The sequence below is a fragment of the Aplysia californica genome, unplaced genomic scaffold, assembly GCF_000002075.1.
Source record: "Aplysia californica isolate F4 #8 unplaced genomic scaffold, AplCal3.0 scaffold00399, whole genome shotgun sequence".
NCBI lineage: Eukaryota > Metazoa > Mollusca > Gastropoda > Aplysiida > Aplysiidae > Aplysia > Aplysia californica.
The window spans coordinates 16,978-33,957 of NW_004797669.1; the positions used below are offsets into that span (position 1 = coordinate 16,978).

The 16,980-nt window shown below is 39.4% G+C and overlaps 1 protein-coding gene across 4 annotated transcripts in view; it reads left to right on the forward strand.

Moving 5' to 3' along the window:
* The window catches only part of LOC101856828 (leucine--tRNA ligase, cytoplasmic), a 28,092-nt gene extending 14,496 nt beyond the window's left edge, over positions 1-13,596 (forward strand). For all 4 annotated transcript variants that reach the window (XM_013085712.2, XM_005103970.3, XM_035971222.1 and 1 more), the window contains exons 17-30: positions 531-818; positions 1,719-1,934; positions 2,569-2,626; positions 3,306-3,369; positions 3,810-3,999; positions 4,644-4,734; positions 5,261-5,401; positions 5,840-5,980; positions 6,900-6,998; positions 7,608-7,718; positions 9,012-9,116; positions 9,307-9,402; positions 10,424-10,559; positions 11,469-13,596. In XM_013085712.2, the coding sequence (XP_012941166.1) occupies positions 531-818; positions 1,719-1,934; positions 2,569-2,626; positions 3,306-3,369; positions 3,810-3,999; positions 4,644-4,734; positions 5,261-5,401; positions 5,840-5,980; positions 6,900-6,998; positions 7,608-7,718; positions 9,012-9,116; positions 9,307-9,402; positions 10,424-10,559; positions 11,469-11,674 (1,942 nt within the window). In that variant the 3' untranslated portion in view covers positions 11,675-13,596. The remainder of the gene's footprint in view (positions 1-530; positions 819-1,718; positions 1,935-2,568; positions 2,627-3,305; positions 3,370-3,809; positions 4,000-4,643; positions 4,735-5,260; positions 5,402-5,839; positions 5,981-6,899; positions 6,999-7,607; positions 7,719-9,011; positions 9,117-9,306; positions 9,403-10,423; positions 10,560-11,468) is intronic.
* Positions 13,597-16,980: the final 3,384 nt, after the last annotated feature.

Here is a 16,980-nt window from a genome sequence, read left to right on the forward strand (position 1 = left end):
TTCGATTCGGCATCAATATTGTTTCTGTATCTGACTTTCTATCTTCATTTCATCATATAGCGTAGCATCTTTGTGATTTGGACCGCGTGCGACGCATCGACAACCAGCTTTCCTAAGATCTAGACCTAGATTATTTCTGCTTTTCTGCTAATTTCTTGATTATTTTCTACATTTAGAAGGATTGTTATCCATAATAAAGCTCGGTGCCAGTGGATATACCGGTAATGAAAAGAAGAAAGCGTCCAAGACCAGTGAATTAAGTGAACATTCCGGGAGTAGGTCTCTCAGAATCAAAGAATGTATATAGATCTAGTGTATATATGTATATAAATGTATGAGCAGATTACATGAAAAATTACTGGTGAGTGGCCATTTTCTTGTTATGTTTTGTCCTGTCCCTTTTTTGGACCAAGTGTCCCTATTTTTGGCTCTAGGAGTCCCTAATTCAGGAAAAGTGGACTAGGCAGGCCTGCATCCCTAATCTAAATACTTTGGAAAAAACATCTTGCTAATGCCTCCTGTATTTCCAGGTTCCTGGACTACGGGGAGAAGGTGTGGCGCGCAGAGGCTGAGAAATGTCTGGCAGACATGAACACGTTCTCAGAGGACGTACGCAACAATTTCCTGGCCGTGCTGGACTGGATGAAAGAGCACGCATGTTCTCGTTCCTACGGCCTGGGCACTCTGATGCCCTGGGATGAGCAATACCTCATCGAGAGTCTGTCCGACTCCACCATCTACATGGCTTACTACACAGCATGCCACCTGCTGCAAGGTGGGGTTTGGGACGGGTCGAAGCCGGGACCTGCCAATATCAAGTAAGTTATCTCAATAGCAGACTCGTTAGAGTAAAAGTAGATGCATTAACACCCCCATCGACATAATATAGGTCATTTAGCTGTCAGGCAGCAGGGATCGTGTCTATCAGGGCCAACAGTGTTGAGAGGGATACAACATTCCAGAAGACAGGCGGTGATACTCAAGAAAAAAACCTGTCATTTTCTTTTTAATTGCGCTACCCAAAACATTGACCTTTCCAACACAACCGTGGTCACTATATTTTTATCGAACAACTGCCAAAATACGTGACAAGTTGCTATAAATTATAGATTGGCCCCTGGTGCTGTGGACAAGCCATCATTATCCATTTTCATGTTGTTGTTGTAAGCTTGTTCTGTAAATGAACCAATTGCTCACCAGCACATTGTGAAAGGGAGGCTTCTAGTCCTTCCCTCTGTTTACCCAGGTTGGCCGATCCGTTACATTTGAATTGGCCTTACGGCAGCTTAGGCCTTCGACTGCCTGTGATAAGGACCTCAGAAGGAAATGGGCTGTTTTCTTCAGTTCTATCAGTCCTGCTTAGGACGGCCACTTTAGTCTATGACAGTGGTTAGCCATCTTACACAAATTCGACTGTATGTGACTGATAGTGATAGCAGAAGATGATTTAAAATGAGGACACAAGTGTGGTGCCAGATAAAGAGCTGCTGGCAGTATAATATTTAGATTTTTCACAAGTTCATTTTTTGTCCCTTTCTTTAAAAATTCAAGCTTTTGGAACTTTCTGTAATATAAGTCTTTGTGTGCATTGTTTTTCTATATACCTCCTCAAACTTTCTTTGATTTTATATAATTTTTTTTTGTGCGGAGTAGAGATGAAGATATTAATAATATTTTACTCTTGGGAGAGAAATTAATGTTTGCCCTTTTTTTTTCAGGCCTGAGCAACTGACTCCAGAGGTCTGGGACCACATCTTGTACAAGGAGAAGCCTTACCCTGCTTCTTGTGGCATTCCCAAGGAAACCCTGGATCATCTGAGGAGAGAGTTCCAGTACTGGTACCCTGTGGACGTGCGCATGTCAGGCAAAGACCTCATTCCAAACCACCTGACCTACTTCATCTACGGCCATACAGCAATGTGGCCTAATGAGAGGTGTGTGAAGTAAAGTAGTAATAATAATAATAGTGATGATGTAAATCATTTTTATAGTGCCAACTCCAGTGTGCTCATAACTCAGGGCACCTTATATAAATCTAATTATAGTTCATACTTGAACAATACTGTACATACTGTGAAAGAATTTATTTATTAATCTCTGCACGTATACGCACACCAAAGAAATGACCCACACGCTCACATTCACATACACTTATTCAGGTGTACACACATACATTCTCTTATAACACACACACACACACCTACACACTCACAACCCATTTTTATCTCATTACTCACCACTCAGGCATGCATACACATCATTATGAGTGAACACATACAAACACCTAGTGTAATATACACATTGCAATCCATAGGTGACAAGAATACATGAATAGATATATAGTTATTTACATTATAGTAACAAATGCAAGAAGGAAACTGTGAGTGTTACAGTGGCCTTATACTCGTACTATGTAATAGGTTTCTTCAAAATTTTCATCACTCAAAAAAGAAGCTGATTTCAGTGATAAGAGAATATAAAAAAGTTAACAAACGGTACAAATGCTTGATAAACATGTATGCTCTATTAATTATGACTTGAATTACCTTTATGCATCTTTTTCTCCAGCTCCAAATGGCCGAAAGGCATCAGAGCCAATGGCCATCTACTCATCAATTCTGAAAAGGTAAGAACTACTTTTGCATCTCTTTTGTTTACTTCACTGCATTTACATTTCCGGAAAATTTTGTGAGGTTGAAAGGGGGGAAGGTAAAAGCATGTATTTGTCCAAAATGACCACTCATTGTCAAGGACAAAATTGGTCATCTTCATCTCGGGTGGTCCTCTTGAACGGTGTCATTATGACATAGAAAAAATACAAGAGGATCAGTGGGAAGTTAGTCCTTTTGCTGCTGGGACAGATGGTTGTCTTGGACACGTCAGTGTTAGAGCAGGCTCAACTGTACATGCAGTTGTCACTATATTTTTTGGTAATTTTTTTGTCTGTCAATGCCGAGTTGAATGTTATTTTGCTAGAGACTTCGGGATGAATTCACGGGTGGGAAAGGAGACAAGAAAAAAACCACCCAACTGCCTTCTGGTGTGATCATACAGCTATGTCTGATTCTGTTGCCAAAGAAGAAATTGTGTGGTAATAATTTGTGTAAAATGAGAGTATGAATTTATATTCGGTTTCTTCCATTCAGTGTGGAAGTGTCAGTTGCCTTCTTTGTATTTAACTGTAGTTGAAATAAAGATGAAAGGAGGGTGTTCTTACAAACTGAAATGAAACATTTTTCATTTTCTGTCAATGCAATAATAATTTGAATTTTTTTTAAATTTAATTTCTCCACAATTCTGTTTAGATGTCCAAGTCAACTGGGAACTTCCTCACTTTGACTGATGCTATCGGCAAGTTTTCTGCTGATGGTGAGTAATGATGTGACTGGAAATTCTTAAAATGCTGTGCTTATTTGTGTTCGTGTTTCCCAAATCCTGCAGTCTCTATTTAAACAAAAAATATTTAATAGTCAATATTTGTAGCTTATGTACTGTCAGAGATGAAAGTGTTGCGTGGATTGGAAATAATAGTGGACGTGTTTTTTTTACCTAACAATTTTTCATGTTTGCTCTTATCTAAACACTTTACACAGTACATGCTGTGCTCATGGATTCGCCATGCTTACAGTCAATTCATGCTTGGCTACCTCCACACAGGAATTCCCCAATTGCAGTGATCTCTTCAAAATAACCAATGATAGTCCCTCAAATTATCTGAATTGAGGGGGGGGGGGTTTAGAACATTTACAAATACACGTTACATACATCTAGATGGCATGGCCTGGCTGATGTAAGCGTACGTTGTCCAGGTATGCGTCTGTCCCTGGCTGATGCGGGCGACCATGTGGATGACGCCAACTTTGTGGAGCAGATGGCGGAGGCGGGTCTGCTGCGTCTGTACGGGCTGGTGGAGTGGGTGCGTGAGATGATCGCCACCAAGGACAGCCTCCGCTCGGGGCCAGAGTCTTCCTACACCTTCAATGACAAAGTCTTCCTCAGGTGAGACGCAAGCACAAAGGTGACCCCCCCCCCCCCTTTTCTTCCATGCTTGCCACCGGACTGTTCCATCTGCTCAACATAGTTTCTGCTGCTAGTTAATATAAATGCATTTTACTCACTCACACTTGTTAAGTGCCTTGGCCTTCTTCCACAAGATGTTTACATGTTACCTTATAGCATGCCAATTCGAATGGAGCTTCATGTGGTCTTTTCTGTAATATGGTAAAGGATTCAGATATTATGCAAAGAGTAGGTGTAAGTAATGTATTGCGCTATTTCAAAAGTTTTCTTTTTAAAACTTTGTTTGAACTTTTTATTTGTCGATATCATTTAGAGTAGATACACTTCTTGAGAATCTTAGAGATTGAAATAAGATTTTTCTTTTAAAAAGTTATTTCTGAGTATTAAGAGTAAAGTTAAACAGATAAGGTTGAGAAGCATATTCACATGCTTCACTGCAACAGCACTATCTTTTCAGCTTCCTTGGAAAACTTAAAACAAAGTTAAGAAAAGGTTTTTATGATGTGTATATATTGTTTGTTGTTGCTCAATTTGTGCATTGATAATGTAAGAAGATGAGGGTTTTTTGCCTGCACATGTATCTGCTATTTGTGATCCAATGATTCGTCTTTTTTTTTTGGCAGCGAGATGAACAAGTCAGTTGAAGAGACTAAAGCAAACTATGATGCGTATCTTTTCAAGGCAGCTCTGCGAACAGGCTTGTTTGAATTTCAGGTATTTTTCTCAGCCTATTTTGACTCTAATCCTTTGGTGTGTTTATGAATGCGTAAATGGTGTTGTACTCCTCAGGCTTTCTTGCGCAAAGCTTTGAATTCAATTTTTTAAAGAGAAATATTAAAACGCTGTTTTTGAGTACTTTTAACTTCTTCTTATGAAATGAGGGATATTTTTTTTTTAAGTGGTTCACTTTGAATTATCTGTAAGTGCGCAGTTGATCTCTTTTGGAAAGGAATCAGTTTTCTGCTTTTTCAACTACACAAACAAGAAGTGCAATGTTCAGAGGTATGAATTTCCCAGACAAATTTGGAAATCCGGATTTTTGAAACTGTCTGGATTTTGCACTTTATATAAAAATACTTGATACAAAATGCATTGGACAATGTGATCCATAAATTTGGTTGTCTCAGTGTACAGGTTTCTAGGGGGGTCGGAAAAGTTCCGGATTTTTTTTTTCATTGCCAGCTGGCACCTGTGCACTTTACCACTTTACCGAGTCAACCTCCCCCGTCCACTTTTCCAGGCAAAGCGTGACCGGTATCGAGAGCTGGCCATGGAGGGTGTGCACAGAGACCTGGTGTTCCGGTACATTGAGCTGCAGGCTCTGCTCATGTCTCCCATCTGTCCCCACATCGCAGAGTACATCTGGGGACTGCTGGGCAAGGTCAGGAGTTTGTGTGTGTGTCTCTGTCTGTCTGTCTGTCTGTCACTTTCTCTCTCTCTCTCTCTCTCTCTCTCTCTCTCTCTCTCTCTCTCTCTCTCTCTCTCTCTCTCTCTCTCTCTCTCTCCCTCTCTCTCTCTCTCTCTCTCTCTCTCTCTCTTTCATCTCTATTTTTCTCCTCTCTTTCTCTCTCACACTGTTCTTCTGTCCCTCCTTCCCTCCCTCTCCTTTTCTCTCTGTCTCCTTCTCTCTCTCTCTCTCTCTCTCTCTCTCTCTCTCTCTCTCTCTCTCTCTCTCTCTCTCTCTCTCTCTCTCTCCCTCCCTCCCTCCCTCCCTCCTTCCACCCCCCTTTCCTCCCTCCTCACTCCCCACCTCCCTTGTGTGTGCTTAGAGACGCAGCCAGATATATAACACTCCTCCTTTCTCTGTCTTCCCCTACAGAAGGAGAGCGTGATGCATGCGTCGTGGCCCCAGGCTGGCCCCATTGATGAGAAGCTGATCGAAGCCGCGCAATACCTCTCGGAGGCTGCACATGAGTTCCGGCTACGCAGGAAGGCAGCCCTGAACCCAGGCAAGGGCAAGGTATGTACAACTCAGTCATATACGATCTGAAACTGACCGTACATATATAAGACTTGTGAGTACGCCTTACACTGCCCGGAAATATTAAATTGTTAGGGGGGTTTTTTTCCTCCTCCTTCTACTTCCTTGTCTGAAACAGACGTCAGCCGTTATGGTTTGTCTCTCTTTTTATTGCGCGGATGCTTTAGAAAAACTTATTTTATTTTATCTTGGTCTTTTACACAGTATGAGATGCTTATGAACTGTTTTATATTTTGGGTACTCTGAGGAAACTACGGCTCGTTTTGGTTCAAAGGTTGTTTCTGGAACTTCTCATTATTCATGAATCAAATTATAAAAAGAGTACCGAGAGGAAAGTACTTATTTTTGTTCAAAACGATGCCCTGTTTATTATTTTTTTGTGTTAAGTAGTCCACAAAAGATAAGATACATCTTTATTGTCCAGATCCAGGTAGTTTCTAGCACTTTTCCTAATTCATGAATCGAATTATATAACATATTAGACGATCAAGTAGGCTACGACTTTTTACAAGAGGTTCAAAGGGATGTCCTATATTATTTTATCGTGTTTTGTGATTGTCTCTCTCCAGAAGGTAGTTTCTATAAATTTTCTTTTTTCATTAATCAAATTATAAAATGTTCTTTGGAGAAAGTATAGTTGAACCTGCTCTAACTTTCACCTGTCCAAGGTAAACACCTATACAAATGACCACTATTTACTTCCCCCTCTCATTTTTTGCAATAATATTATGACACAGTCCAAACTTCCACATTTCTACAGCAACCACTTTTCTCCTCAATAAATAACAGGTGGCTCTCTTGGACCATTTCATCTACTTTTTCTTTTTAATTCCTTTTTCTTTCTTTCTTTCTCGAAGGGATATACTGTATAATTTTATTGTATTTTTGTGGTCTCCAGAAAGTTGTGTCTATACCGACGCACGCTGTGATCTGGGTGGCCAAGACCTACCCTCCTTGGCAGAACACAGTCCTGACCACTCTGAAGAAGCTGTATCAGGTAAAGGGAGTTTACCTCTATATTTTGCTGTGGTTTGTTTTGTTTTAAGGGTGATTCGTACTCTTCTAAGACAAGAGTTTAATGCTTTGCAAAAAAAAGTAATGCACATACGAGCATCTCTTATCATGGGTCAAACTTTGCATATTTCTGTCGCTGGGCTGCGTCAGGCTGGAAGGAATTAATAATTTCCTATGATTATGCAACATTTGGACAATAAAAAGTCAAGCTCATTTGAAATTGGGGGGCCTTTTTTTTTTTATTTAGCAGTGAAATACAGTCTTTAAAAAGGTAACCAATTGTTCTCCAGTCTAATTTAGTTACAACCATGTGACTGTTTGTGTGATCCAGTAGTGATGACTTGAGGCAACTTCTGATTTTTGTCAACTCAGTATGTTTGTGTTATAGAGCCTATAAAATGGCAGCACATGTCGTATGCTTTCCTGTGAAGTTGAGATTGTTTCAGAATGCTATCAGCTCTTCTGGGGTAATAATATAGATTGTAAAGCACTTAAAACTTGCTGTAGAGCAGGAATTTGCACTACACAAAATGCTATCTATTAATATTGTTATTATCAGTTTTAATATTTTTAACTTCTTTTCTATCCACAGGCAAACAACAAGAGTTTCCCAGACAACAAAGTCATTGCTCATGAGTTCAAAGATAAGGCAGAGCTGAAAAAATACATGAAGAAACTCATGCCTTTTGTGCAGGTGGTGAAGGTAAGTGTGTGTGTGTGTGCAACGTTGACTGTGTTCAGGTTGATTCTTGTTGGATTTTTATAGGGGGAAATGGAGGGTGTTTATTTATTGTTGTTTTGATTTTTGGGGGGGAGGGGGGCACAGGAAATAAGATAATAAGATAAGATAAGATACATCTTTATTGTCCAGATCCTGGCACATTGGTTTGGTGTTCCACCACGAGTACACACACACACACACACACACACACAAACACACACACGTACACACGTGCACGCACATGCACACACAAGTAGGCTTACAATCACATACATAATATAAATGAGCAGCAATATAAACAATAATAACCGTAAGCTAGATACACACTCTATGTTATTTTGATGCATGCTCTAAGGTCGTAAGTACACTAAACAAGATAGATGGTTAAGATGGAAGCATTTTGATAGATGATGGTAAAAATGACCTTCTGTATCTTTATTTGTTACAGATCAGAAGCATGGGTCTTTTACTTCTGACTGATGTTTTTATTTGATGGAACAAGGGATGTTTGTTGTCTAAAAAGATGGAATTAATTTTCTTAGTGCAAGCTGTTATGTACAATTCATCCAAGTAGGGGAATGAAGATGTTGAAATTTTACATGCTTTCCGTATTAGTCGATTTAATTTTTCTTTATCTTGTTGTCTTGTGTTCCCGGCCCATGCTGTTATACAAAAATTGATAATACTTTCCATGGTTGAATGGTAGAACATGGACATCAATGTTTTATCAACTTTAAAATACTTTAGCTTTCTAAGAAAAAATAGTCTTTTGTTCACTTTTTTATGCAGGAGAGAAGTGTGGACACGCCAGTTGAGTTTGTTGTCTATTGTAACACCCAAATACTTATAGTCTGACACTTGCTCGATGTTTTCACATTTCATTTTGAGTGGCTGCAGGGGCAGTTTCTTTTTTCTAAAATCAACGACAATGGGGGTGGGTGCAGTAATTTGTTCAAGCCTTATTCATTTTCTAAATGAAAAGAATTCATAAAAAGTCCCCATGAAAAACAAACTATATTCCAATGACGATGCAGATTGTAACTCAAAGATGTCAATACTAGTCAGTAATTGCAATCTGTCATCATTATTAATATCATTATTATTATTATTAATATTACTAATATTATTATTTTTTATGTTAAAAAAATATATATACTGACTTGTTGTAAACCAAACTATATTTAGGTTTCGTCCCGTGAAAAAGCATGATGTAAATATGGTCTGTTGTTATCATTATTATCTATTTGTCGTTAACTCTGCCACTGTGATTTTCAGGAGAATGTGGCGAAGCTGGGTCTGAAGGCTCTGGCCTTGACCTCTGAGATCGATGAGCAGGAGATTCTCAAGCTGAGTCTACCATACCTGATGAACACTCTGGAGGTGAGAGATTCTGGTGTCTTTAAAAAAAATCATCTCTTCAGTTTAGCACTTTCCTTCCGATAAAATCACAGACTATGATATGTATACCTAAGAGACATTGCATATATGAGAATAATTTGATCAAAGCCCTTTTTTTCCTTTTTTCATTTTCTTCTTCAATTGGTTTGCATGATTTCTTTATCCCTGTCAGGTTGAAGGTATTGAGATCAAGTCCTCCGACGATGCCGATGAGAAAGTGAAAGAGGACTGCTGCCCTAGCCAGCCCTTCATCACCTTCAAGACTGAGGTATTGTTTGACTGCCTCATAAAGTCCTCTTCATTCTTTGATTATTCACAATTTCCAAATAGGGAACCAATGTATGAATGAGTTTGTAAGCTTTCTCATTTCACAAGATCACATGAAGCATTCAACTACAGCTTGGCACAGATAGCTCAAGCACATCCGGGACTGACAAATCGCTACCCTAGATTTACAAAGTTCTATCTGCGCAGTACCTACTTTTGAAAAATCTGACATAAAAAATTTTGAGTTTCACAAAACTTCAAGATTTTTAGAATGCAATTTTTTAAGTATCTTGATAACGACTCTGAATAATCTTACGATTTTGATAGAATAGTTAGAACATTTGGCTTCTGACCTCGTGGTCTTAGTAACTCAAAACGGCCAAAAATGTCAGATAGAACTGTGAAATTCTAAGGTGGCAAAATATGTTCGACACATCCATAACTCAGGGTTAACCAATAGCGAAAGCTGAAAGAGATATCAGTCGGGGAATGACAACTTTCACAAGCTATTTGTGATTAAGAGTTTTCTGTATTTGTGTTATCTGTTCCTGACTGTAGTTATTTGACAATAATATTGATAATGATGAAAAGATAGCTTAATGCTACAATCTCTTAGATCAAGGGTGTCAAATTCAACTTTAGAGGGGGGTCAAATTCAAATCACCCACAAGTTTGCACGCTGAACTGGATAAACACTCACTGAGCAGTGGAAAACTAAACTATCCTAAACAATACTATGAATGTAAACCGACAAAAATTAAAATGATAATAAATCATGACATACCAGCCAATTTGTCTGAGCTGGATGTTTGGCATCTTTTCTTGACAAGTTTGTTGATGTTTAGAGTAGGGTTCTATATAATGGAAATTTTCAAGATGCACTACCCAAAATTCTCTCGCTGGCTACCTTTATTTGTTCTCTGAGCCGTATGCAGTCCACCAGCCTTTAGTTTAAAACACCTATGTCTTAGCCAGTGTTCACAAAGATGTTTACAACATTACCAGTCTTTAATTTCTCTCAGCCCTCAGTGCAGCTGACCCTGCTCAACAACCAGCCCTTCAACGGCCTCTTTGAGCTGAAGCTGGACATTTTCGAGGGAGATACTGTCGCACAAGTGGCCAACCGCATCGCTAAACAGGAGCGGTCGAAAGTCAAAGGTAAGGAAATGCCTCTTCAAAATAATTTCAGTTACCAGTATTGATTGGTCGATATCGAGTAGTATCCTTGAATATTTTCATTTTTATAAACTGTATCATTTATAATCTAATCTGGTTTTGAGTAGCAAATATCTTTATAGTATAAACTCTAGGGGTCAGTGAAAAAGTCCTTGTATAGCTTAATTTAGTTTTACCCATTTTTCATGTTTTTTCAAAAGCTTTGTGGTGCATGTGGATATAATATATATATATATATATAGACAGAAGAGAGTTTACAACATAAGCCTGTGTTGGAGTGGTGAAATGTTTTAGGTTTATTTTTTTCTAGGGAATCAGTGAAAAATTCTTTATATGACATAAAGATGAAACCAGAGCTTCCCCCAATATGTCCTTATGAAACTGTGGACCATCACCTGTTCCACTGCACAGCTCTAAATGACATCAGAGCTACACGTTCCCTCTTAGATCTATCTTTGACAACACCCTCTATGGAACATTACAGTAACTGCAGAGAACCTGCATTTATCACTATATAGCATTGGACAGAAGAACAGGGGCCTAGCCGTTGCTGGATCGATAACCATAACAAAAGTCAACAGAAAGCAAAAAGAGGTTGACGTTGACCAAGAATTCTTTACATAGAGAACTTGAAAAAATGGGTTGTGGGAAAAGACCCGGATAATGCAGGGTTTTTTTAGGACTTCCCAAGCAGAAAAACCATTATGGTGAACTGTGATGTTGCCAATTATTGTTCCTGATTTGCCCCTTGAAGAAGAACTGGCAGGTGAGAACTGTTAAGTTTATCTAATCAGCCATTTCATAAAAACTTGTAAATTTAAACTACTCGAGCTGTGAGTGAAAAATTTCCTCGATGGACGTAATTTGATTTTTTTCCCCGCTGTTTTTCAGATTCATCAGCTTTGAGGTTCCTGAGATATGTGGATCCTGAGGCTGGCTCTAGGAAAATTCCGGACATGAATCGTCCAGAGGATTCGAAAACAGAATTGAAAGCGGACGCTGTCTTTCACATCAACAAGGAGGCGGGGACTGTCACTGTGTCTGAGAATGGCTCCAGTATTCCCCTTGGCCCCAAACTGGTCTATATGTTGAGCTAGTGCTATTGTTCCTCGTGTGCTAGTGTTTGCATCTGTTCAAGATGATCCCTATGTTCAACCAAGATGAGAATTGGTTTTGGTTTAAATGGATCCAACGTTATAGCAATTTTAACAGTGCTTTTCTAATAGGTGCACTTTGTATTAGCTTTCTGTGGGAGGGGTGGGGGTTAGTTTTTTAAATCGATAATTTTAGTTTTAGCCTTTTGTCAATTCTTTATCTACGTGGGGGGTAAACCCACTGTGCAGAAGCTCCTTTTTTGTACTAAATCTAAAAATGACGAAAACGTCACTAAATTGGTCAATAAATCAAAACAATCGAACCTATTTCGATGGTTCTTCATCTAATGAATGAAATCCTGATAAAAGAGACCTGTTTTCGGCAATTGCCAAAAAGTAATTTGATGTCAAAGTCGTCTTAAAGGAATGTGCCCGATCCGCTGTCAGCGGCTCACCGGCACAGCAGTTCTGACCGCAAGCCGCTTGGAGCAGCTTGCCGGAGATAAAGAGTTATGGGTTTCCCAAACCAGAGGAATTGACATGTTATAGGTTGTTTTAGTTGGGACATTATAAAGCAGTGGATAGTATTAGACTTGCTGATTTTGTGGTCAGTTTCATGAAGTAGGGTGAAGTACTCTCTTGGTCCAGGATATTTAAGCGACAGTGATATTGAGATATGATGAAATTTTTTCTTGATTTGTTTTAGCTTGTAATGTTTAATTTTCATCTGGGTTCATATATTTTGTCATATTACCAAAAGATGATTTGCCTATTCTGTGAGAATTGAGAATGTGCCCACTGACTGAATGAATAATGTACTTAGACTTTCTTGATTTTTCCTTTAAACTTTGTTGGTTGAAATTAGTTATGCCTGATCCATCTAGCAGTACTTTCTCCTTAGACATCTGACTCAACATTTTTTTTTTTTAATTTTGGTAAAATAATCTGTGCTCAAGATACATGCTTTTGAGTCTTGTGCGTTTGTTTATATAGAGTAGAGGCCATGGACTTATCATTATTAGCTGCACTTCCATTTTAAAAAATGTTTTGCCTTAGTTTATATTTTTTATTGTGTTACGGTATTGCTCTTCGTCCCTGTCTCTGACTGTAAGTGGCTGAAACAGGATAAAGAGATTTTATGCCAAGCCCTCCTCCTCCTCTTTGGGGGTTCCAGTAGCCAAGTGATTATTAGCACAGGAACTCAAATAATGACCATGGGGTCAGGGGTGTGGAGGATGACGAAAATTTTAGGAAATAGCAACACCAACCACACACCATGCCAACACAAACAGGGAATTGAACCAGAACTCTTCCGCAAGAGGCAAGCACCTTGTCTCTTGATGAATTAGTTTTTTCTTGCTCTATTGTCCCATTTTTAAGCTCAAGTTTGCCATCAGTAGTCTTCAGTGTTCAATTGTTGGTATTTCTTAATATATATAATGGCTAAATGTTTTGGTTCTCTATTTTAATTTTGTTTCTGCTTTGCTAGATTAATGTAAGATTTGCTTGTTACTGTTTAGGCGTTTTTAATATTTTTTCCAATTTATTTTAATTTTGCCTTAAATTTTTGGACCCGGAACTTCAGTAAGTTAAATTCTCTCATTGTCCAATTTTCCACAGTATGTCTCTCTCTCTTTCTCTCTCTCTCTCCCTCCCTCCCTCCCCCTCTCCCACACTCTCTCCCTCCCCTGCACTCTCTCCCCCCCTCTCCCGCACTCTCTCTCTGTTTACCTTTCTTCATGTATCCATTTCTTCTGTCCTTTTTTTTCGGAGAGCACAGGCTGATAGAACAGTGCCCTTGCCCGCCAGTGATGTCTTGCTTTATTTCTGTTGGAGTGAAATAGTGAGAGCCGAATGTGCCACATTTCGCATGATGTTCTTTGTGTATGTAAAACAATAAATTATTTTTCCTCCATACATAAATATGTCTCTGTCTTCAATGTGTGAGTAACTGTTAGTACTAGGAAGGAGGTGACTGTTGTATGTAGTTTCTGTCTCTCAATCTGCTTCCCTGTGCACTAATTGACATTTTTCATCTTGATGCAATCTTCTTTTTGCCACACTAAAAAAACGACTATCTGATCTATTAACAGTAACAGAACAACGTATAACTTGTTTCCAGAAAAAGGGGTAGTTGGAAAGTGTCTTTGATAGGTCGTAGGTCTTTTCTTTCCCTGTCATTTCTGTCTGTCAGTCCGTCTTATTTTTTCCCTTTTCTATAAATGATTGTTATTGTGTGGATGTGCTTTTCTTTACTTGAGCTCAGTCTCCTCGATCAGTGATGTGATATATATATCTACTTATATGCATAATATAGACTCCTGGATTGATTGCGATAATCATCATCTTTGTTCACTTTATAGGAACATGTACTGTAGCAGGAGCCATGTTTTGTCATCAAGGGAACTTACGGGGGAAAGGAAAAGCTTGTCGCTTGTGTCGAGAATTAGTTCAGGGGAGAAATAGTATGCAGTCTATTTTATTTATTAGTATAAGGTTTTACGGCGCTCGCAACTGCTAAGGTCATATGAGCGCTATGCAGTCTGCAGTAACCATGTTTTGTGTCAGTGGTACGTTGTGTTTCGTTTAGGCTTTCATCTTTACCTAGGTTGTTTTTGGTTTGTTGTTTTTTTGTTCCCCTGGACGCCCTAGAGGTACATAGGATAAAGTAAGTTTTTGTTGTTTGTTTTTTTCGTTGGGTTTATTTTTTGGAAGAGGCTAGCCGTACTTAATGACGGCTAGACTTGCAGTCTAGCCGTACTTAAGTACGGCTAGACTCGAAGTCTAGCCGTACTTATTCTTAATATGATGTCTAGACTGACCATTTACAAAAAATAGGCCTACTGAATTGTAAACATACATTTTTAGTGTGCAGTACCTAAAGTATTTGTATTTGAGACGAAACCAGGTGCCTTAATGACAGTGCATGTATTTTAAACCTCCTGTTTTCTAATGTTAATTGGGCCTAAGATAAGTACGGCTAGACTGGCAGTCTAGCCGTACTTAAGTACGGGTAGACAGCCAGGCTAGCCGTACTTAAGGACGGCTAGACTGTCAGGCTAGCCGTACTTAATATTGATGGCTGACTTGTAAATGAAATTTTTAGTTTTGCTATGCCTAAATTATTTGTATTTCAGACAAAACCAAAAGGTGCCTTACTGACTTGCATGTATTTGAACCTGGATAATTACTAGATCTAGATCAAATGAGACCTGTGTACTTAACAGGCTTGAGTCGATAGGGCCAAACCTAGATCTAAGTACGGCTAGACTGGCAGTCTAGCCGTACTTAAGTACGGCTAGCCACTTCGTTATTTTTTTAACCAGCGCTTCCACTCTATGGCTATAATATAAAACATCGATGAACTTTAACAGCAAACAACCTCTTTTTAGCACTCAGTGACCCTTTTACCTGTACGAGCGTCGGATTTTTAAAGTAACTTATCTGCTCAAAGCTCGAGTCAAGAAGAACCTTGATAAGCCCGAGATTAGACTTAGAAGTTAGACGCGCAAGCTTTGTGAATGGACGCTCGCCGTCGCGGGCCGAATCCTGTCGAGTCTGTTGTGACAAAATCGTGTATTCTCGTTACGTGGAACAACACTTGGGGTTCTCACGGCAGTTGTCTTGTTTCCCAAGGAGGCGACGAGGGAAGAGAAAGAGGGAGAGAGAGAGAGAGAGAGAGAGAGAGAGAAGGAAAGAAAAAGTGGGTGGGTGGGGAGGGAGATAGAAAGAAAGGGCCAGAGGAGGAAAAATAGAGAGAAGGGAAGAAAAAGAGGAGGTGGGGAGAGAGGAAGAAAGGGACAGAGGGAGAAATAGACAGAGAAAGAAAAATACACATAAAAAAATAAATAGGGGATGGGGGTGGAGTTAGAAAGGGACAGAGGCTGAAATTCTAAATAGAGAGATGAAGAAAGAAACAGAAAAAGGGGGTGGGGAGGTGGGTAGAAAGAAAGGGCAATGGGGGGGAGGGATAGAGAGTGAGGGTGTAGAGGGAGAGAAAGAGTAAGAGACGGATAAAAAAGAGAGGGAGTGGGGAGGGAGAAAGAGATTGAGAGATAGAAAGGGGGGTGGGGAGGGAGAGAGGGGGGGCAAAGAAAGAAACACAGATAAAGATGAAACAAGTCGACCTGCTATTTCAATGGCGTAATAGACGCTTCTGTTCGCCAACCCTTTGGCTTTGGACAGTCTGTTGGCCAAGCTCATTTTCCGTTGACCCTATCTTCAATAGTCATTAAAGAATCAATTATTCCGCGAGAGATGTTTCCAGAATTTCATGAAGCGGACTTCGTTGATCGTGATAAACTACTGTTGTCTTATTCAAAAAGTAGACACAGATTCTTTTACTTTTACTTTTAGACATTATGATTTCTTTATCTTAAAAATGTTAATGATACGCCGTTGTGATTTCTTTTTAAAAGTTTGGCTTTCGCATAAAAAAGGAAAATATGCTTGAGTTTGTTGTGGATATATATTCAACGTATGGCTTATGAAGTTCAATTTGTGAATGTGATAGTGATTGTACACCACGCGTACGTCTTAAAAGTCGGGGAGATTTCTCCTTTGAAGTAGACCCAGCAAGTGTCCACCAATCTGCATCACGTCGCCAGATATCATCATCATCATCATCATCATCATCATCATCATCATCACCATCATATCATCAACAATAACAACAACAACGAAAACAAAAGTATGATGTTTGTCGCATTTGTGTTTGGTGGAGAGTTGTTGTTCCTGATGATGAGTACCCTTGTGACCCCAGCTACGTTGTTGACAGGGTGAGTTGCTGGTCACGTGATGGCTTAATGACGTCACGGCCATTGATTGTTAATGATTTACTTCCTTGAGGTACTTCCTCATCGAGAAACTTTTTATCGTTTGGGAGGTGTGTGTGTGCGCTTGTGTGTGTGTGTGTGTGTGTGTGTGTGTGTGTGTGTGTGTGTGTGTGTGTGTGTGACAGACAGACAGACAGACAGACTCAGAATGACATACAGACAGACAGATAGATAGATAGATAGATAGAAAAATAGATAGATAGATAGATCAGATAGCAGAAAGCGTCACTTAGTTTGACTATTGGCAACATCGAACGAAAACGTGCATTTGGATCAACGGTTGTTACGTTGCGAAGAAGACGAGTCTCTGTAGGTTTATACAAAATGTCACATCGGTAAGAGAATAAATTTGCTGAATTTACAGCAGAACAGCGAAAATTACTTCTGGGACTGCCTTTTTCTCGTACCTTCTCTCTCTCTCTCTCTCCCTCTCTCTCTCTATCTCTCTCTCTCTCTCTCTCTCTCTCTCTCTCT